The sequence below is a fragment of the Phocoena sinus genome, chromosome 11 (assembly GCF_008692025.1).
Source record: "Phocoena sinus isolate mPhoSin1 chromosome 11, mPhoSin1.pri, whole genome shotgun sequence".
NCBI lineage: Eukaryota > Metazoa > Chordata > Mammalia > Artiodactyla > Phocoenidae > Phocoena > Phocoena sinus.
In genome coordinates, this window is record NC_045773.1 from 80,544,014 (window position 1) to 80,565,923 (window position 21,910).

The window sequence follows — 21,910 nt, forward strand, 5'->3', positions numbered from 1 at the left end:
ACGTGTAACTGTGTAACTGCATTTGTGTCCCTTTCTGTTTGAGAGGGAAATATTTTTTAAGTGAAAATATTAGAATGGGTATTTCTAGCCCCGAGCCAGACTGTTTGGTTTTACTCAGTCCTTTACAGGACAGTCCTAGGCAAAACCGTAAAAGAAATGTGGACCGAGAGAGTAATATCTTTACTGGGAACCTTTGATAAAATCGAGATATGTGCGCAGGCTCCTCATCTCCGGGACTTCTCAACATTTTTTTTCTTTACTTTTATCAAAGTGTAACATACATAGAAAAGTGTACAAATCATCATGGGTTTTCACAAGCTCCCCAGCAGTTTGCAATAGGAAGTGTCTTTAGAGTATGAGCAAATCATGCTGGAACTGTACTTATTGTCATAGAAAGGAACAAAAACCCGAGAGGCGGTGAGGCGCCCTCCCCGACGCTCGTGCAGCAGCTGGGGCCCGCGCCTGCGCGGTGGGAGCCTGCCACTCCGGGAGGAAGTCGGAAGGCGGGAAGCTCCGCCCCTTTCCCGGCTTTGGCGTTCCCCTCGGCTCTATCCCCCCCACCCTCCCCGAGCCGCGAGCCCGCGGGGCGCTGTCCTCCACCCCTCGGAGCTCTCCGCGGCGCTTCCCGCAGCGCCTGCGCGACCCCGCCCCGCCCCACGCGCGGGTTCGCGTTCCCGTTGCCGCCAGCCCTTCGGTCCACTGCACCCGGCCCTCGCACTCCCGGTCCGGCGGGCGCCCAGCGGCGCAAGCACCATGGTAGGTACCGTGACGTCACAAGGGGGCGCCCTCGGGGAGCGCGGGCGGTTGAGACGGTTGGGGGCAGGGCAGGGGTCCCTCTGGGGGCTTTGTTCTTCTGGACTGGCGTTGGGCCCTAGGACTTTTCCCTCCATCCTTAGTTCCTGCGCCTAAAGTTCTTTGAGGAGAGATCTGGAAGCAAATAGGATTTTTTTTCCCCCATAAGAAAAAAGGAAAAAAAAAACAGAGAGTCGGCGGAGACAGCAGTAGGAACAGCTAGACCTCAAGGATCATTTCCCTGACGGAGAACAGGCTCCGGGAGCGTGCGGGTGGCATACTTTCTACAGTCTCTGGGAGGCGTGGACAGGACCCTAGGAGAGGTCGTCCGTTGAGAGACGAGCCCGAGATGTGTAGCGCAGAGCTTCTCTCTGGGGCTTTATGTCAGGGGCTCGAGGTAGTGTGCATAATCATATGGGCTCCAGCTGTTCATCCGAGTGTTCCTTCCTGTGAAGTTTTGAGAACTGCCAGAAATGTGGCAGGGATCCCAATACCAGTATTCGGTAATACTAGCAGGGGGACACGCCTCTTACCATGTCCCTTCCCATATGATGGTTTTCCCCCTCTCGCCCAATAGCTCTTCTATTCCTTTTTCAAGTCCCTTGTGGGCAAGGATGTGGTCGTGGAACTCAAGAATGACCTGAGGTAGGTACCTGCTCTGCCAAGTCTGTAGGGGGTGGATGTGCCCAGCGCCCTGGAACTTCTTTAACAAGTATTTGAGGGCTAGGCAAGGTGGGAGGGATACAAAGGAAATAAATGACTTGTGCCTCAAGCTTACAGATTAGCTGAGGAGTTGTATTTTGTACTGGAAAAAAATACAAAGAAGTATGTAAGTAGTAAGTACTAGAGAGAAGACAGGGCAGACGCATCAATAACATTTTTTACAAAACGTAGTTTTGTTTTTCTGATTATATATTCCTTTGACCCAACTTCTAGAAATGTAAGTATCGGTTCCTCAAGTAAAGATGTATGTACAAAGATGTTGGTAGATTTTTTTTTTTGTAGTAGTAGCCAAAAGTTGGGGGAAAAATTAAAATAGTCATAAACAGGGAATGCGTTAGATTGTGGTATTTCCATATAATATAGCTGTTCACATAGAAATGAGATGTATTAATATGGAAAGCTGTTGCAGAATAGTATATGTGGCATTATCTCCTTTTTGTTGAAGAAAATATAAACAGAAGACCAATGCAGCCCCTTCTGTCTATACTGCTTTTACATCCCCTATCCCCTTGTATCATTAGCTTCTAGTCATTTTTCAGGAGTTGGATTAAACGCTGTATCCTTGGACTTTCCTGGTTCTTCTTCTAGCCAAGTAGACGCTTCCTTTTCTTTCTTTCTTTCTTTTTTTTTTTTTGGCCGTGCCACACAGCATGTGGTATCTTAGTTCCCCCGCCAGGGATTGATCCTGTACCCGCTGCATTGGAAGCATGGAGTCTTAAACTACTGGACCTCCAGGGAAGTCCCTAGCCAAATAGACTCTTCTGTCAAAGAGTCTTTTTTTCTTCCTAGTGGCTTCTCAAATTGTGATTTCATAGAAATGTATTTACTGTTTAGGATCTATCTTTCCTACAGGACCAAGACCATGTTTAAGCTCACCACTGTGTAACTAATGTCTAGCACAGGCCTGGTATCAATATATAGTAGGTGCTTAATAAATGTCTGCTGAAGGAAAAAAACATAGCCAACATTTGAGAACCTCCTATAGACTAAGAACTACTCTGAATACTTTACATTTGTTAACTCATTTAATTCTCAGAACACCTCTACATGATATATACTATTGTTCCTGTTTTACACATGAGGAAACTGAAGCTTGGATAGGTTAAGAAACTTGGTTAAGTCTACACAAATACTAAAAGACAAAGCCAGAACTTAAATCCCATTCTGTCTGCCCCCCGACCCCTTTTTAAAAATTAAAAACAGGGTCATAGTTTCTATGCAGTTGTGAAACTTGCTTTCACCTAATGGTATGTTGTGGATATTTTCCATGTCAATAAAGTTGATGTTTAGCGTTTTAACGTTCTTAATGTCTGAATGGCATTTTTCTTAGCTGGCTAGAACTAATTTAACCAAAACCTTGCTGTTGGACACTTAGGCTGTTTCCAATTATTTGCTTTTATAAATGATACTGCCCTGAACATCCTCATGCATACATCTTTGTATACATCTCATTTCACTAGAAAAAATTCCTTTAAGTGAAATGTACATTTAAAATATTGATACATATTACCTGATTGTCCTTTAGAAAGTTTGAATGAATGTATTCTCTCCCCAGTGGTTTCTTCTTCATTTCTATGTGAGATAATTTCTTAGTGGGGGAGGCATTGACATGGCAGGGAACAGTGAGGCAAGGAATTTGCCTTTTAGATCAGAGATTTCGATTTATGGCACTGACAATGCATGTGGTATTGAGGGCATATATTGATAGATTGGGTCCATATAGAGACAAGTGTGGAAAGCACAACTACCCTCAGCAATTCTGTGAGATGACTTGTTTTTTGATTTTCCTCTTCTTCCTGGGTCTTCCACATGGCAAGAATAACTGTTATGTTATAGCCCCAGATCCTAAAGCAAGGACTTAAAAGATTCAAAGGTAATCCATTGGGTTGGGAGAAGAGCTCTTTCTCTTGTGCTGGTTGTCAGACCACTTTTGTCCTAAATATCTCATTCTAAAGGGACTGAATGAAATGTTACCACCTTACGCAATTCCTGAAAGTTATTGCATTGCTGCAGTTGGTGATAAGGCACTGTCAAAAGTTTTTTAGCAGCCAGAGATGTGGTAAAACCACCACTGAGGCAGTTGGTCTCAGACACTGGATTTCAGACACTTAGAATTTTACAAAAATTAGGGCCAACAGAGAACTGACAACTTGAATTTTGGCAAGGTAAGGATTTTTTTTTTTTTTTTTCGGTACGCGGGCCTCTCACTGCTGTGGCTTCTCCCGCTGCGGAGCACAGGCTCCGGATGCGCAGGCCCAGCGGCCATGGCCCACGGGCCCAGCCGCTCCACGGCACGCGGGATCCTCCCGAACCGGGGCACGAACCCATGTCCCCCGCATCGGCAGGCGGACTCTCAACCACTGTGCCACCAGGGAAGCCCCGGTAAGGATATTTTTAAAACTGCGATTTATTAACAATCATATTTTTTTTAATACAAAAAAAAAGGAAGGGCAATTAAAGAGCAGTTATTCTTAGGAGGAAACCAATGACAACCTTCAGCACACTATATACACACTACACTAGCCTGCGTTTCCTCTTTTGTCACGGACTTATGAAACCTTTGAGCGCACATCAGTATTTGAGAACCAGTTCTAAGGAACTTAGAATCTGATGATGACATGCAGAATGGTTAGGATGAAGGCAGCCAGGTTGGAGGCTGGCCTGGATTGAGCTGTAAAGTCATTAGACCTTGGTTTGTAGAAATCATACTACAAAGAGAATTACAGAAATGTTAGAAAGACATCAGCAAACCATAGGGATTCGTGGGACGTGGAGGATGGAGAAGTACAACTTATAGGATTTGAGGTTGTGAGACTTCGTGTTGAAACTGTTGGCAGAAATGAAAGGATTGGGAGAGGTAGCATGGCTTGGAGCACTGGTATTTAGATAGCATTCCTCTTTAACATTGCAGGGGGCTCAAGGATTGAGGAAGGGAGAGGACATCCCTGTGCCTGCATCATCAAGAACACTGCTAGCTACCTACTTTACCTACTTTACATATGAGGCTCTGGTTCCAAAGCAATAGTATTTGAAAATAGCTGGTGGTTCTGGGGGTTGGACAGGCCTGAACCAAAGTCTCTGTTTGTTCTAAACTTGGGCAAGTTATAAAACGTTTCTGAGCCCCTGGATGGTTAATAGCTACCTTATGAAGTGGCTGTAAATATTACAAATACGCAGAATACAGGTCTAGCCCATACCAGTTGTTTAATGGTATCTGCTAAGAGTGAGTTGGTTTAGGGAGAGGAGAGGTTATTTTAGAGGTCTAAAATAACACACTGCTGTTTTTCAGAGGTCTAAAATAACACACTGCTCTGGAAGCACCTACTTTCCTAGTCTAGAGCTTAGACATATCCCTTTTTGGTTCTGCCTTTCCTGGTTTCCTCAAGTACTTTTTTTTTTTTTTTTTTTTTTGCGGTACGCGGGCCTCTCACCGTTGTGGCCTCTCCCGTTGCGGAGCACAGGCTCCAGATGCGCAGGCTCAGCGGCCATGACTCACGGGCTCAGCCGCTCCGCGGCATGTGGGATCCTCCCGGACCGGGGCACGAACCTGTGTCCCCTGCATCGGCAGGCGGACTCTCAACCACTGCGCCACCAGGGAAGCCCACCTCAAGTCCTTTATTTCCCCCCAACCATGCTCTTATCCCTGCTCTGCAGTCACCTCTATGTTGACTTTGGTATAAACTAATTGGGTTTTACCCTCTCTCTGCCCCTGACAGCATCTGTGGAACCCTCCATTCTGTGGATCAGGTGAGAATATAATAAGGGCCCTGAATGGGGTCTTGGGGAAGGAGATGGGAGAGGTTAAGGGCTGCGTACATTCATCTTGTCTCTAGTTCTAATGATGGTGTTCATCTTCTTTTCTTAGTATCTCAACATCAAACTAACTGACATCAGTGTCACAGACCCTGAGAAATACCCTCACATGGTGAGTTGTGGATGGTAGAAAAGAGGAGACATCTCTCAAAGCAGGAGGTCCCTGGGTGGATAGAGGACATTTTTTAAGGGTGTTTTCACATTTGTCTATCTTTGTCCAGTTATCAGTGAAGAACTGCTTCATCCGGGGCTCAGTAGTTCGCTATGTGCAGCTGCCAGCAGATGAGGTCGACACACAGTTGCTACAGGATGCGGCAAGGAAGGAGGCCCTGCAGCAGAAGCAGTGATGGTTCCTCCTCCCTTCCCCTCCTTCCACTGGTGACCCTTAACCTCATGTCCCAGCCCGGGAGGCCTCCCTCCCGCACTTGAGGTGTTGTTTGTTTCTACATAGCAAAGGCTTTTTTTTTTTTTAAGGGATGTGGATGAGAGGAATAATAGTAGGGAGCAGCTGTCCTCTGTTGAGAAGGGGAGGAAAAGTAGGCTGGGAACTGCGAAGCCTTCGCTGGCCCCAGCACCTGCCTTTCTCACTTCTTCCCTGGAGATGGTGGGAAGATCTCCCAGATCTCTCCAGGGTAGCACGTGATTCATTTTGGGGATGGAAGGAATCTGTCCCGCATCGGGAATAAAATTTATGACGCAAATTCTGGTTCTGTGTGTGTTTTGGGAAGGGGGCTGGAGAATGGGAAAGGGGTGCTAAATTCATCCAAGCCCTGTTACTCTCATTACCCTAGCCAAGAATCCAACCCATCCCGGCATTATCTGCTGCTACTCTCCTTGGTGTGAACCATATCATTACTTCAATTAGACTGCACGTGTTTCCTGAACATTCCCCTACTTAAATGGCCTACCTATCGCAGCCTTTTGCTTATCCTGTAGCTACGAGTGCTTGCTGTCCTATTACCATGAAAGCTAATGAGACGCCAAAATGCGTTTAATGCTGCTGCATTTCTTCCTCAGCCCAGCCAAACCAGTACACTCTTTCCCAGTATCTATTGCAGATAAATAAATACAAGTGACAAAATACTGTGGAGAGTTGTGACTGGAAATTAACTTTCGCTCGTTTAGCGAACAAGAGATGCCGCTACAGATATGAGTTCTCAGCTTAGAGGCCATCCAGCGTGACTCCCTCTTCCCACATAGGAGGAAATGAGGACCAGGGAGGACCTGGACACCAGAGACCTTCGCCAAATAGATCCGCGTCCGCGTCAGGGAGCGCCCTCCCCGCCGCTTCCCCAGCTGCCCGCTCGGCACCGCCCTCCCGCCCGGCCGAGGACCCGCGCGGGGTGCCCGCGGCGGTGCCTGACGGGAGCGCGGTTCCCGGGCGCGTCGCCACCTCGTACCCGCGCCCCTCGCTGTTCCTCCGGAGCGCGGTCTGCGGCGGGCGGCGCGGTCCCCGGGCCAGGGTCGGGCCAGGGCAGCGCCCGCACACTCAGGCGGGGCACGGCTGCCCCCGCCAGGACCCGCGGGCCCGGAAACGCTTGCAGTCACACGTGGGCGCCGACGGCTCGGGCTGCTGTCGCAGGGAGCTACGGTCGCCCAGACAACTGCCCGCCGTCGACGCCCGCTGGACTCCCCGGCTCCAGCCGCCAGACCAGTCCAGCTTCGGCCGGCGCCCGGCTATGAGGTGGATACCAGGCTCAGTGTGACCACCTCCCTCCAGTACGTACATACATCCCGAACCCGCGTCCTGCCGGCCGCTGAGGGGCTCCTACGAGCTTCCCACACTCCCCGAGGGCCCGCGGTCACGGGAAGTTCCCCACTGTCATTGCCACTCCGAGAGCTGGGTCCTCGGCTCTTGAAGTCCAGTCAGATTCCTGGGTCCCTCGGTCTTACCCTGTCTCTTTCTCCTTAGGGTTTTTCCACCTCGTTCGGACCTCCTGCATAACCATGTCCGTTCTTTACGTCTCTCCTCACCCCGATGCCTTCCCCAGCCTCCGAGCCCTTATAGCTGCTCGCTACGGGGAGCATGGGGAGGGTCCGGGATGGGGAGGAGCCCACCCCCGCATCTGTCTCCAGCCGCCCCAGACCAGCAGGAGTCCCTTTCCGCCACCCCGCCTGCCCGCCCTGGAACAGGGGCCCGGTGGGCTCTGGGTGTGGGGGGCCACAGCTGTGGCCCAGCTGCTGTGGCCAGCAGGCCTGGGGGGCCCTGGGGGTAGTCGGGCAGCCGTCCTCGTCCAGCAGTGGGTCAGTTACGCAGACACGGAGCTGATACCAGCTGCCTGTGGGGCAACGCTGCCAGCCTTGGGACTCCGAAGCTCTGGCCAGGACCCCCAGGTGAGAAGAAGCGCAGAGGGGAAGGGGGAAATTTAGAAGAAGGAAGCAAGACTTGGAATGGATGGTTAGCCAGGAAGTCAGCATGTCAGACGTAGAAGAAAATTGATCGTATTCCATATTGCCACCTGCTATGGTAATCTTGGGTAGCTTTCTTAAACTCTTTGAGCCTTGGTCTTTCTATGTCTGTGAAAACGAGAATTGAGAACATGTTGAGAAGTTGAAAAGATGTGTGCAGAGCACATAATCTAGTGCCAGGTGTTTTAAAGTCTCAGAGTAAGCGTTTGATGAATCTGAAACTGATGAGGTTAGGTAGAGGTTACTGTGAATTGTAGGAAAAGATTGGGTGAAGGAGAGATGAGGAGAGGCAGTCAGGCCTGGAGAGATGACAGTTGCTGGGAGAAGATGGAGGAGAAGTGAAATGAGGAAGAAGGGAAGTAGGAGAAAGGAGAGAGAATCATACCAGATTATAATTAAATTCTTCTTGAGTGGAGCTGTGCCTTACTGCCCTTATAACACCACCTCCTTGCAGAGTATTGAGCACATGGTGGATAACTAGTATTTTTTGAATGAATGAATGAATGAAATGAATATATGACTTAGATCCTGGTTTGCTCCCTCATATCCTGACTACCCTATGTAAATAGCGGCCCCCCTCATTGGAATTCTCTCTCCCCCTCAGCTTCATTTATTTTTCTTCATAGCACTTAGGAGAAAAATAGGGTAATACATTATATATTTGCACATTTATTGTCTCCGCCCCTAGAATGTAAATTTCAACAGGTCAGAGGCTCCATCTGTTCATATTGTCTCCTCATTCATTAGAGAAGGCCTGGCATGCAGTAACTACTTAAAAAGTATTTGTTGAAGCAGTTACTGTGTTGCTTCATGTGACTTTTAACTTCCTGTGCTCAGTATATTGTATCTGACATACAAGTGTTTAGTAGGCAGTCCAGTGGTTAAGACTCCACGCTTCCACTGCCTGGGGTGCGGGTTCGAGCCCTCTTTGGGGAACTAAGATCCCGCATGCTGCGTGGTATGGCCAAAAAAAAAAAAAAAAAAAAAGTGTTCAGTAGGAATTTATTGAATGAATGGGAAGTATTTTTATTATGATCATTTCAGTGAAGAAGAAACGTGATTTGTGGGAATGGAAGGAGGCCAAATGGATTGAATGGGGGTGGGGATTGAGGTGGGCCGAGCCTTATCTCATATCCCTTTTCCTTCCTGTTAGGCTGCACTGGCGGCCCTGGGCAGGGCCCTGAGCCCCTTGGAAGAGTGGCTTCGGCTGCACACCTACTTGGCTGGAGAGGCACCCACTCTGGCTGACCTGGCGGCTGTCACAGCTTTGCTGCTGCCTTTCCGTTATGTGAGTCATTGGGGCTTGGGGAAGAATGAGGGCAGGTTCCCTTAGACCTCACTATAGGGTGAGTAAGGATAGTTCATTTCTTTTCCCCACCCCAGGTCCTGGACCCCTCTGCCCGCCGGATTTGGGGTAATGTGACTCGCTGGTTTATCACATGTGTCCAGCAGCCAGAATTCCGGGCCGTGCTGGGAGAGGTGGCTGTGTATTCAGGGGCCAGGCCTCTCTCCCAACAGCCAGGTGAGGAAGCATGGAGGGTGGGAGCGAAGGGGTTCCTCTGGGGCCTTTCATGCAGCTCACTTTCTTTTGTCTCTTAGGAACAGCAGAATCACTGGGACAGGAGCTGGGCGGGGGTAGGTGGGAGGTCAGCACGGGGGAGCCTTTGGGCAGCTGAAATAGGCCATCTGAGACGTAATAGCACTCTTCACAGAGGGTCCCCAGCAGGTCTGCATTTCTGTGCCTCTTTCCAGGCTCTGAGGTCCCTGCACCCCCAAAGACAGCTGCTCAACTCAAGAAAGAGGCAAAGAAACGGGAGAAGCTAGAGAAATTCCAACAGAAGCAGAAGGTCCAACAGCAGCAGCCACCCCCTGGGGAGGTGAGAGGCTGGTGGAGCTGGATGGAGGGTTGGTGCCATGGTGAGCGGCTGATATCTGGGCCTATATCCTTTCCCTCCCGAGCAGAAGAAACCAAAACCAGAGAAGAGGGAGAAACGGGATCCTGGGGTCATTACCTATGACCTCCCAACCCCACCTGGAGAAAAGAAAGGTACTAGGAGGGGGAAGAGAGACCTCCACTCTTCACCTCTACCCTCCTTGTCTCTTCTCTTTTTACCCCTTTTGCTCTGTCCTTGCTCCCACTACTTTGCTTAGTGAGGATTTGCAGAGTCCCAGGTCCTTCTCTGCTGGCCCTTCGTCCCCTTCCCAGCTGCTCCCAGCCTCGGCTCTGACCCTTTCCTTCCTCCCCCTCAGATGTCAGTGGCACCATGCCTGACTCCTACAGCCCTCAGTATGTGGAGGCTGCCTGGTACCCTTGGTGGGAGAAGCAGGGCTTCTTCAAGCCCGAGTATGGGGTGAGTGGGCACTGCTGCCCAGGCCTGGAGGGGATGGGGGGGCGGGGAAGGACAGGGCTGAAGGATACATTGCCTGGGAGCGGACCAGAAGAGGTGACATGAGGCCTTAGTAAGTACCCATCCTTCCTCCCCGTCAGCGTTCCAGTGTGTCAGCACCAAATCCTCGGGGCATCTTCATGATGTGCATTCCACCCCCCAACGTGACAGGCTCTCTGCACCTGGGCCACGCGCTCACCAACGCCATCCAGGACTCCCTGACCCGATGGTGAGCTCCCGTCCTCCCCTCCAACTGGTCCCCTCTGCCTTCTCTGGCTCCACACTCCTGTGGTTCCCTTCTCTTTGCCGACTGGGGCCCTCAGCTCTGTCCCCTGGTGGTGCTACACCTCTCTGGGTCACTCCCATCTGATGACTTAGCATCCTCTCCTGGTCAAGTAACCAGCACTTCCACTTGCAGACTCTCTTCTCTTGCCACTAAAAATAACATTATTTTGAATTTAGCAGGAAATATGTGAATATATTCTTGTAAGAAATTTAAAACTTCAAGTTTCTTTGACCACCCTCCTCCAGATTCACTCCCTCCTAAGAATTAGCACACATCATTGTCATCACTTGGATGTGTATCTTTCCAGACCTTTCCTATTTGCTTACATGTACATGTACCCATAGAAATGTGTAGTTTTCCTTTTGATAAATGGGTTTTTCTTTTCTGTAACATAAAGGGCTCACACCAAACTTGTTATTTTATAACTTTTTTCTTACCCTTAACAGTTTATCTAGAGATTTTTCCTCATCCTTATATGTGGACTGACTTGATTCTCCTCATTGCTCCTTAGTGTGGCTTTACATAATGGTGTCACTTTTTTTTTTTTTTTTTTTTTTTTTGGTACGCGGGCCTCTCACTGCTGTGGCCTCTCCCGTTGCAGAGCACAGGCCCCAGACGCACGGAGGCTCAGTGGCCATGGCTCATGGGCCCGGCCACGCCGCGGCATGTGGGATCTTCCTGGACCGGGGCACGAACCCGTGTCCCCTGCATTGGCAGGCAGACTCTCAACCACTGCGCCACCAGGGGAGCCCTGGTGTCACTTTTTATTAATGGATGTTCCTAATTTTTCTCTGTTGAAAAGTGTTGGAATGCACATTTCCTATACATGCTTTCTCAAGCTCCTATGGAAGCATATCTCTGGCGTAGATACCAAGAAGTGAAATCTCTGTGTCCAAGGGGCCTGCCTTTATTGAGTACAAATAGAAGCTGGCAAGTTGCCCTCCAAAACGGCTTTACCAGTTTATACTCCATGAGTTGCATGTGAGGTGTGCCCCTGCCAACCCTGGACATTATCTGTCTTTGTTTTCCCAGTCTGATGGGGGGAAAATGGTTATTTCTGTTACTGCTGATTACTAGTGAGGCTGTGTCTCTTCATGTATCCTGGCCAGTCAGGTTTCTCTTTATATGTATTGTCTGAACCTGTTGTTTGCCCATCTTTCTATTCTTTGTTTGTTTGTTTACTTTTTTAATTGTTTCGTTAGAAGATTCTTTATAGAGTGTATGTATACATTTTGGCTATTGATTTTTTTTGTTGTTGTTATATATGTTATAAACATTTTCTCCTGTTCTAGCAGTTGACTTTTTTCCCCCACTGTTAATATTTTGACTAGTTAACAACCACAAAGGCTAATATTTCAGGTGATGTATTTCTTTTAAAAAGTATTTTAAAACAGCATCTTATCTATTGAAACTAGGGTTTATTTATTATATTTTAAATTTTGAGAAGTTTTTCTAGTGTCCTACTTAACTCAATTAATTGGTCAAAAATATTTACAGGACATAACTGTGTGCCAGCTCTGCTCCGGGCACTGGGATACGTCAGACTTAGCATTTTGCAAGGAATGAAGAGTTGGAAAAACAGAGTTGTGTTAAATACGTATAACAGCCAGATTATTTACGTGAGGAAAGGTTACACTTCTTACAGAACACTTAAGCTAACAACATTTTTTTCTAATGAGCACGGTTTAAATCAAATATTAGAAACTCCCATTACTTAACTGGAATAGATTCACGTCAGTGTTTTAGAATCACAGATAATGTGAAATAACAGCCATAGGTATCTCCACCAGTAAGACATAAAAATGAAGTAAAAGTGACTATCTACCTATGTTTTTTCCTTTTTTTTCTAGCAGAGAATAAGGTGTTTTTCTACAAATATCCATGACATTTTATTGATTTTTTTTTTGGCCAAATTTATATGCTCCCCAAGAGACACTTAGTGAAATAATATTTTTATCTTCCTCTCTCATGCTTGATTTCTTTAATAGTATTGTTTAACAACATCTTGAAAAGGTCAGAAAATGTTCATATCCATTACAGCATATAAGAATGTCTGTGATCTGTAAGAGAATGGAGTTGCTACAGTCCTGTCCCCAAGGAGATCTAAACCCAGTGGGGGTAAACAGACTGATAAAGTAATGGATATAATGCAGTTTGATGAGTCATTGAAAATAATGTATGGACACAGCGTTACTGTATTTCTACAGTAATTTTCTCTCCCCCACTCTTTTTAAACATTATCATTTTTTAAAATTAATTAATTAATTAGTTAACTTTTGGCTGTGTAGGGTCTTCATTGCTGCACATGGGCTTTCTCTAGTTGCAGCAGTTGGGGGCTACTCTTTGTTGTGCTGCGCAGGCTCCTCATTGCAGTGGCTTCTCTTGTTGTGGAGCATGGGCTCTAGGCATGTTGGCTTCAGTAGTTGTGGCACGTGGGCTCAGCAGTTGCGGCGCACAGGCTTAGTTGCTCCACGGCATGTGGGATCTTCCCAGACCAGCTCGAACCCGTGTCTGCTGCTTTGGCAGACAGATTCTTAACCACTGCACCACCAGGGAAGTCCCATTAACATGTATCATTTTTTGTTTTTGTTTTTGTTTCTTGCGGTACGCGGACTTCTCACTGTTGCGGCCTCTCCCGTTGCGGAACAACAGGCTCCGGATGCGCAGGCTCAGCGGCCATGGCTCACGGGTGCAGCCGCTCCGCGGCACGTGGGATCTTCCCGGACCGGGGCACGAAGCCATGTCCCCTGCATCGGCAGGCGGACTCTCAACCACTGCACCACCAGGGAAGCCCAACATGTATCATTTTTTAATAACAATAATAATAGCTGACATTAATTTGGTCCTCTCTCCTACTTTAAAATGTACTTCTCAAAGGTCACCAAAAAGTTCATTATAGGGGCTTCCCTGATGGCGCAGTGGTTGAGTCCACCTGCCGATGCAGGGGACACGGGTTCGTGCCCCGGTCCGGGAGGATCCCACATGCCGCGGAGCGGCTGGGCCCGTGAGCCGTGGCCGCTGAGCCTGCGCGTCCTGAGCCTGTGCTCCGCAGCGGGAGAGGCCACAACAGTGAGAGGCCCGCGTACCGCAAAAAAGAAAAAAAAAAAGTTCATTACAGTTTAATGCTTCATGGGCCACATCAGCGCAGAGCTTGATTAAGAGTAAACTGCATTTACTTGTACCAGAGTATGGTAGGTGAAGACTCACGATACTGCCATCTCTATTTCTCTAATTCATCCCGATTAATTCCCTGAAGTATTACTAGCTTCCAGTCATTTTCTCCAAAATAGTCGAGTCCTTGAATTTCAACTCAGAGATTTTATTGTTCTGAGGTTTTATGTTTTAACCTAGTCAGTTTACCAATGTTCTTTGACTTAATGTTTACTGTCTTGTTAAAGAAAATCTCTCCTGCCTCCAAGTTACAAACGTGATCGATCACCTATTATTTTCTTCTTTTTTTTAATTTTTGGAAACGATACCATTTTCTAATGCTTTTCTTATAGTTTTGTTTTCTAAAGCTGATGGTTTTTCTTTTTAATTAAATTAGAATTAAACTAAATTTAGATTTATTTTAAAGTAAATAAGTTTATTTTTGTGGCTTTGGGGAAGTAGGGTGATTTTTCCAACCAATTAGCTAGTGTCCCAAAGAAATTTATTGAATAGTTTGTCCTTTCTCCATTGATATGAAATGCCACCTTTAACAAATACTAAATATGCTTGAATCTGTTTCCAGTCACTGTTTTGTTTCCTTAATCTATAACTTTGTTCCTAGTTCCTGTGAAAACTTCTTTTAATAATCGTAACTTTCTCACATGTGTCGATATCTAGCTGGGCGAGAGCCTCCTCTTTGTCCTTCTTTTGCCAAATTGCCTTGGCTATCCTCACACATCTCTGTCTGACAGTGATTTTAGAGTTGGGAGAGTCCTGCCCCATCGCCCCTCTCTTTCTCAAGTTCACCGACTGCCTGCCTGGAGTCCCTTCCTCCTTCGGGGCAGCTCTACTGCCTGCTCACCTCTGCTTCTCCGTGCTCCTCCCACAGGCACCGCATGCGCGGGGAGACCACCCTGTGGAATCCTGGCTGTGACCACGCGGGCATTGCCACCCAGGTGGTGGTGGAGAAGAAACTCTGGCGTGAGCAGGGGCTGAGTCGGCACCAGCTGGGCCGAGAGGCCTTTCTGCGGGAGGTCTGGAAGTGGAAGGAGGAGTGAGTGCAGCATCCCTGCAGACATCACAGCCCTGCCTCCCTGTCCCCTGTCCAGATAAGATCTCTGTCACCTGCAACCCTGGCTGCAGGGTCAGACCCTCCCACAGAGGCTGAGGATCATTTGGCCCCAGGGACAACGTCCGTTTCAGAGGGATGAGTGATCCCCATATTCTGCCCCATTAGCTGCCTGGTGTCTCCCTCCACCCAGGCCTGAATGCTGATCCTGGCCTTTCTGTCCACTTCCAGGAAAGGGGATCGGATTTACCACCAGCTGAAGAAGCTTGGCAGCTCCTTGGACTGGAATCGAGCCTGTTTCACCATGGATCCTGTGAGTAGGAATAGGGGCGGGTCTCGGGGCTGGGGTAGGAGTAGGAAGCTCCCCACGGAAGAGAGCATATGCCCAGGGCCCTCCCCCAGGAGGTGGCCCACTCATAGGAAACCACTAGGGCTCAGCTGCAAATGCCGCTTTCTACCCCCTGTCATGGCCCTTTGTGTTACCTGTCACCTACCTTAGGAGCTCAGATTCCTTCCAGTGGCACATGGTGGGGCCTCACCCTCCCCTGGAGCCTGAACCCCCAGGATTTTCTGCATTAGCACCTGTCCCTAGCTGAGTGGTTTCCCTGCCATCTACAGTATCACCAGGCTGTTGCCAACCTGTGTTCCCATAGTGCCCTCTCCCCCTCAAGAAAAGTACTTCTCTCCTCTAGCCCCTAAAGGGGTCTGTGTGCCGGGCAGTGGGGCTCTGGGCCAGCCGGGTCTCACTGGCCCCTGCTGCCTTGACACCGAGGCCCATCTCTGGCTCCCCCTGTTCCCCCGCTAGAAACTGTCAGCAGCCGTGACGGAGGCCTTTGTCCAGCTCCATGAGGAAGGAGTCATCTACCGTAGTACCCGCCTTGTCAACTGGTCCTGTACCCTCAACTCTGCCATCTCAGACATCGAGGTGTGCCCCTTCCCTCCCCCGGCTCTCCCCATCTCCACCCTCAGCCCCTGGGCCACTCTTCTTAATCTCCGCCTCACAGGTGGATAAGAAGGAATTGACAGGCCGCACACTGCTCTCTGTGCCTGGCTACAAGGAGAAGGTGGAGTTTGGGGTCCTCGTCTCCTTTGCTTACAAGGTCCAAGGCTCAGGTAGGAGCCAGGGGCACCAGGGTCCTGGGCTGGGTTGGCTGGGGGGTGGGAAGGGCCCAGCGCTGAGCCCACAAGGCCTCCTGTCACCCCAGACAGTGACGAGGAGGTGCTGGTGGCAACAACTCGGATTGAGACGATGCTGGGAGACGTGGCCGTAGCCGTGCACCCCAAAGACCCCAGATACCAGGTGTGGCGGTGTGCTGCCCGCAGTTGGGGGATGAATGCTGGCTGAAGCGGCCCCCACGCTACGTGGGGGGATGGGTGCTGAGCCCCCAGCTGATGAGAGAAATTGGATCAGAAACTCATCTGCTGGCTGTTTTCTGGACGTGTAGATGGAATTTGGATGTTAGAAAGTTAGGACCCTGCGTAGGAGGGAGGCGGGCCCAGCCCTTCGTGCGTTTTTGGCATCTCCCTCTGTCCCCAGCACCTGAAGGGGAAGAGCGTGATCCACCCATTCGTGTCTCGGAGCCTTCCCATCATCTTCGATGGTTTTGTGGACATGGAGTTCGGCACAGGTGAGCACAGGGCTGTCCTGTGGGGAGAGGAAGGAGCCATGAGGCACACTCCTGCTGTCCGTCTCCCCTTTCAAAGAAAAAAATAAGCTTCACCTGAGCAGGCAGGAGTTGGGCTGGTTCTCAGGGGACTGTGTGAGGGGGATGGGGGACAGGGGTGATCTGAGAGCCACATCCGTCGGCAAAAGGGGGAGTGCGTGTGGGCAGAGACTCTTCTGAGTCCCTCGTGACCCTGGCACCCTGGCGCACACCCCAGGCGCGGTGAAGATCACCCCTGCACACGACCAGAATGACTATGAGGTTGGGCAGCGGCATGGGCTGGAGGCCATCAGCATCATGGACGCCCAAGGGGCCCTTGTCAACGTGCCCCCACCTTTCCTGGTGAGACTGCCTGGGGCGTGGTGGCTGGCTCAGGAGACGGTGGGGTGCCTGGCACGGCCGTGACAGAGCCTGTCTCACATCCAGGGCCTGCCCAGGTTTGAGGCCAGAAAGGCGGTGCTGGCGGCGCTGAAGGAGCGGGGACTGTTCCGTGGCACTGAGGACAACCCCATGGTGGTGCCACTTTGCAAGTGAGGGTGGAGGCCAGGGAAGGGGGTGGGGACGGGTTTCTCGGGGTGCTCACCACCCAGCTTCCCCACCCACACGTACCTGCAGCCGCTCCAAGGACGTGGTGGAGCCTCTCCTGCGGCCGCAGTGGTACGTGCGCTGTGGGGAGATGGCCCAGGCCGCCAGCGCTGCTGTGACACGGGGCGACCTCCGCATCCTGCCCGAGGCCCATCAACGCACATGGCATGCCTGGATGGACAACATCAGGTGCGTCAGGCCCCTCGATGTGGGAATGGCGACTGGGCAAGGGGCCAAGCGGGGCAGAGGCCGGGCACCTCCTGCCCTTCCTTCATTCCCTCTCCTCCCCCTGACACTTGCAGGGACTGGTGCATCTCCCGGCAGCTGTGGTGGGGCCATCGCATTCCAGCCTATTTCGTCACTGTCAGTGACCCAGCTGTACCCCCAGGGGAGGTGAGAACTGGGCCAGGGCTGGGTACTGGCACATCTTGAGGGGCCTCTGGGTTCATTGGATCTTGGTGGGGGGACAGGCAGAGGTGCCCCCTTGGATACTCACTCCACCTGTGGCAGGACCCTGATGGGCGGTACTGGGTGAGCGGGCGCACCAAGGCCGAGGCTCTGAAGAAGGCAGCCGAGGAGTTCGGAGTGTCCCCGGACAAGATCAGTCTCCAGCAAGGCAAGGCGGGGCCTTGGGGTGGGGGCAGGGGGGGCTGATCCTCACCTCCACCCCGTCTGACCTCTGGCCCCCCTCAGATGAAGACGTACTGGACACCTGGTTCTCCTCTGGCCTCTTCCCCTTCTCCATCCTGGGCTGGCCCAACCAGGTACATTCCCGGGGCCAGCGCAGGGTAGGGTGGGAGTCGTGGGGGTGGGTGCTTGGCCCCCCATCACTCACGCCCTGCTCTGCCCCCAGTCAGAAGATCTGAGTGTGTTCTACCCGGGGACGCTGCTGGAGACGGGCCATGATATCCTCTTCTTCTGGGTGGCCAGGATGGTCATGCTTGGCCTGAAGCTCACTGGCAGGCTGCCCTTCAGAGAGGTGTGGAGACTGCTGAGACCCCTCCCACTGTCCCCTCCCTCACCCGGGCAGCTGTGGGTGGGCCTGGCCAAGGAGGCTTGTGGGGTCTCAAAGCCAGCCTGGGCTCTACTAGGTGATTCTGCACCCCAGTTTCTTAGAGGAGGGAGCACTTCTAATTCACACGAAGGCACTGAAGGGGCTGGCAGGGACACCGAGGGGCCTGAGGTTCAGAGGAGGGCAAACCAGAGGTAGGGGTAGGGGGACAGGCATTGGGGTCTAGGTGGGGAGACATCCCCACAGGCCTTCCCTTCCCTGCCTCGCAGGTCTACCTCCACGCCATCGTGCGGGATGCCCACGGCCGGAAGATGAGCAAGTCTCTAGGCAACGTCATTGACCCCCTGGACGTTATCCACGGAGTCTCTCTGCAGGTGGGGCTGGATGCTGGCTCAGGCCGGGAAGGGCTGTGGGGTGGTGGCCGCGGGCCTCTGACTACTCCCACCTCACCCTCAGGGCCTCCATGACCAGTTACTGAACAGCAACCTGGATCCCAGCGAGGTGGAAAAGGCTAAAGAAGGGCAGGTACAGAGGGTGGGCCCGGGGCTGGAGTTTGGGCAGAAGGCAGGTGGGGCTGGCTCAGGACGCTCACTCTTTACCCGCAGAAGGCAGATTTCCCGGCGGGGATCCCTGAGTGTGGCACCGATGCTCTCCGGTTTGGACTGTGCGCCTACACGTCCCAGGGTACGGCTCCCCAAACCTGTCTCAGCTGCATTGTTCCTCCTTCCCTGAGGCACAGATCTCTCCTCTGCCCTGGGCGTGAGCTGGGAGGGAGAACGGTGTGGACTCACACTTCACCTCCACCCAGGCCGTGATATCAACCTGGATGTGAACCGGATATTGGGATACCGCCATTTCTGCAACAAGCTCTGGAACGCCACCAAGTTTGCCCTCCGTGGCCTTGGGAAGGATTTTGTGCCCTCACCCACCTCTGAGGTGAGGGCCTGGTAGGCGCGAGGTGGGCAGCACCCACACAGGTTGCATCCTTGCCATCAAGCACGGCCCATGCTGTTTCAGGATTGTAGCCACAGAGTCAGGAAGCCCGGCTCCTGCCCCCAAGGAGCCTCTGTCTAGCTGAGGGGACAGAAGGATATAGGGACAGATTGTCATCAGGAGAGCCTCAGGCACTGTGGTCCTCCCACAAGGTGGAGGGGGGCCTGCCCCTTCTCCCCCAGGCACTGGGCACGTGGTGGTTGCCTTGGACCCATCAGGCTCCTGGAATGCAGATTTCCCCATGGTTCCCGTTCCCATGGGGTTCTGGCTCCCCTCCGCCTGGGCATATGGTGGCCCCCCGCCTGATATGGTGCTTCCTCCCAAGCCTGGAGGCCACGGGAGCCTGGTGGACCGCTGGATCCGCAGCCGGCTGGCTGAAGCTGTGAGGCTCAGCAACCAGGGTTTCCAGGCCTACGACTTCCCAGCTGTCACCACCGCCCAGTACAGCTTCTGGCTCTACGAGCTCTGTGATGTGTACCTGGTGAGGAGGGGCCGAGGGGCCGGGGTGCACAGAGCCCTGGGTTGGCATGAGACCTGAGCCAGCCTGTCCCCATCCCCGTCCTCAGCAGTTCAGCGAGGGCTGGAAGCTAGGCCTCCCCAGCCCTGAGCCCTGTGCCTCCCCCTCCCCAGGAGTGCCTGAAGCCTGTGCTGAGTGGGGTGGACCAGGTGGCGGCCGAGCATGCCCGCCAGACCCTCTACACCTGCCTGGACGTCGGCCTGCGGCTGCTCTCGCCCTTCATGCCCTTTGTGACCGAGGAGCTGTTCCAGAGGCTGCCCCGGCGGATGCCACAAGCTCCCCCTAGCCTCTGCGTTACCTCCTATCCGGAGCCCTCGGAGGTATGGGGTGTGGCCTGGCGCGGGCTCCGGGTAGCTTGCAGAGCCAGCCCCCAGCTTCCCTCACCCGCTTCTCCACCCCACAGTGCTCCTGGAAGGACCCTGAGGCGGAAGGCGCCTTCGAGCTGGCCCTGAGCATCACTCGAGCTGTGCGCTCCCTGCGTGCTGACTACAACCTCACCCGGATCCGGCCCGACTGTGAGCCTCAGGCCCCCGCGTCCCCCGTCCCCTCAGCTCACTCTGGGACCCGTGTCCAGTGTGGCTGTCTCGTCTCCTTTCTCCCTCCCACGCAGGTTTCCTGGAAGTGGCTGACGAGGCCACAGGCGCCCTGGCATCAGCAGTGTCGGGCTATGTGCAGACGCTGGCCAGCGCGGGTATAGTGGCTGTCCTGGCACTGGGGGCTTCTGTACCCCAGGGCTGCGCTGTGGCCCTGGCTTCTGACCGCTGCTCTGTCCACCTGCAGCTGCAGGGGCTGGTAGACCCGGCCCGGGAGCTGGGCAAACTGCAGGCCAAGCGCAGTGAGGCGCAGCGGCAGGCCCAGCGTCTGCGGGAACGCCGCGCTGCCTCGGGCTACACTGTCAAGGTGCCCCTCAAAGTCCAGGAGGCAGATGAAGTCAAGGTGTGTGGTGTGGGTGGGCGTTTCCTTCCCCATTTCCCACCCCATCACTCCCCCCACCATCAAACCCCCTCCTGCGCCTGCTCTGCCGGGCCCCAGGCAATCCATGGAGGAGCAGGTGGGACCACGTAATTCCCGCTCTCACACGTGAAGAACAGCCAGGGGAGGGGCACAGTCCAGGGTCACACAGCAAGTTGAAGATGGAAGCAGACCATCCATCCTTCCTCCCAGTCAGACCCCTCGTGCACCACCCGCTTCCCAGAACTTGGTATCCACATGCCAGGGGGCTGGGATTGGGATTGACCCAGTACAGTCAGGAAGCTTAGCAGATCACCTGGGACCCCTGCAGGGAGGAGCCATGGGATAAACCACAGGGACAAAAAGAGAAACATGAGTGGAGGCTAGGAGTTACAGAGCCTTGGCGGCTGAGCAGGGCTGTCTCACGTGATTGTCCCAGTAGCCCTCTCATGGCAGGGCAGTATTACCAACACCATTTTCCAGATGAAGGCTAAGGGCCCCTCAGAGCCTCTGTTCCTAACCACTGTGCTCTGCTTCCCCAGTCATTGGCTGGGGCTGAGCCACTGGGTGGCACACATGAGCTCTGAAGCCCCTTTGTCTTTGGGAATGGACCAGTCTGGGAAAAGACAGGACCAGGAGACCAGTGATGGTGGAAGAGAACAGGGAGGTGGGGAATTAGGGGGAAGCAGGCTAGCCAAGCACACAGTTCCCCCAGACTACTCCCTGCCCGTGGTCCTCACCCATCTTTCCAACTCTGACCCCTCTGCTCTTTTTTTTAAAAATATATATATTTATTTATTTTTGGCTGCGTTGGGTCTTCGTTGCCGCACGTGGGCTTTCTCTAGTTGCCGCGAGTGGGGGCTATTCTTGGTTGCGGCGCGCGGCCTTCTCGTCGCGGTGGCTTCTCGTTGCAGAGCTCGGGCTCTAGGCGTGTGGGCTTCAGTAGTTTTGGCACGTGGGCTCAGTAGTTGTGGCTCACGGGCTCTAGAACGCATGCTCAGTAGTTGTGGCGCACGGGCTTAGTTGCTCCGCGCCATGTGGGATCTTCCCGGACCAGGGGTCGAACCCGTGTCCCTTGCATTGGCAAGTGGATTCTTAACCACTGAGCCACCAGGGAAGTCCCTGACCTCTCTGCTCCTGTGGGCCTTTGGGGTTCTCTTCTCTTGGCCCTAGGTCTCACCACTCACCCCCTTTTTCACCCTCAGCTCCAGCAGACAGAAGCAGAGCTCAGGAAGGTCGATGAGGCCATCTCTCTATTTCAGAAGATGCTGTGATACACCCAACTCCAACCCTCGTAACTCCCAGTGTTCCACCATGGGGATGGCAGCAATAAAATATTTTGCCACAAAACCATCTTTTGGCTGTGTGTGGTGGGGCTGGGGACGGGGTGCTGAGGGGATGGGTTCCTGAATCCTCAGAGGCGCCAACGTGAACAGGAGGGCAGCAGGCTGGGCGTGAGGCACTGGGTCCTTGCGGGTAGAGAGGGGTAGAGAGGTGCGTCTCTCTGGGTCTGGCCCTGGCCCTGAGCCAGGCCTGAGTCACGCTGCTAGCTCCCCCCT

General features: G+C 52.4%; 2 protein-coding genes across 4 annotated transcripts; both read left to right on the forward strand.

Annotated features, from left to right (window-relative positions):
- Positions 1 to 520: 520 nt before the first annotated feature.
- LSM2 (LSM2 homolog, U6 small nuclear RNA and mRNA degradation associated) lies at positions 521 to 6,029 on the forward strand. The gene is made up of 5 exons (XM_032648801.1): positions 521 to 756; positions 1,370 to 1,437; positions 5,232 to 5,262; positions 5,381 to 5,440; positions 5,550 to 6,029. Exons 1-5 carry the CDS (start codon positions 754 to 756, stop codon positions 5,673 to 5,675), a joined length of 288 nt encoding a protein of 95 aa, XP_032504692.1. The 5' UTR covers positions 521 to 753; the 3' UTR covers positions 5,676 to 6,029.
- Positions 6,030 to 6,701: 672 nt separating this feature from the next.
- VARS1 (valyl-tRNA synthetase 1) lies at positions 6,702 to 21,704 on the forward strand. Of its 3 annotated transcripts, none has more exons than XM_032648803.1 (30): positions 6,814 to 7,047; positions 7,241 to 7,662; positions 8,891 to 9,025; positions 9,121 to 9,259; positions 9,490 to 9,614; positions 9,700 to 9,784; positions 9,988 to 10,088; positions 10,226 to 10,353; positions 14,450 to 14,614; positions 14,861 to 14,942; positions 15,435 to 15,554; positions 15,634 to 15,742; positions 15,835 to 15,929; positions 16,167 to 16,257; positions 16,511 to 16,635; positions 16,720 to 16,823; positions 16,909 to 17,067; positions 17,181 to 17,271; positions 17,389 to 17,494; positions 17,572 to 17,642; positions 17,732 to 17,857; positions 18,160 to 18,264; positions 18,347 to 18,415; positions 18,496 to 18,574; positions 18,699 to 18,826; positions 19,209 to 19,364; positions 19,514 to 19,720; positions 19,804 to 19,915; positions 20,011 to 20,336; positions 21,557 to 21,701. In XM_032648803.1, exons 2-30 carry the CDS (start codon positions 7,276 to 7,278, stop codon positions 21,623 to 21,625), a joined length of 3,795 nt encoding a protein of 1,264 aa, XP_032504694.1. In that variant the 5' UTR covers positions 6,814 to 7,047; positions 7,241 to 7,275; the 3' UTR covers positions 21,626 to 21,701. The 3 variants fall into 3 exon arrangements, 2 of the variants coding, with proteins under 2 accessions (XP_032504695.1, XP_032504694.1); XR_004352218.1 differs by lacking the exon at positions 6,814 to 7,047 and having other exon boundaries at positions 7,276 to 7,662; positions 20,011 to 20,091; positions 20,181 to 20,336; positions 21,557 to 21,694; XM_032648804.1 differs by lacking the exon at positions 7,241 to 7,662 and having other exon boundaries at positions 6,702 to 7,047; positions 21,557 to 21,704.
- Positions 21,705 to 21,910: the final 206 nt, after the last annotated feature.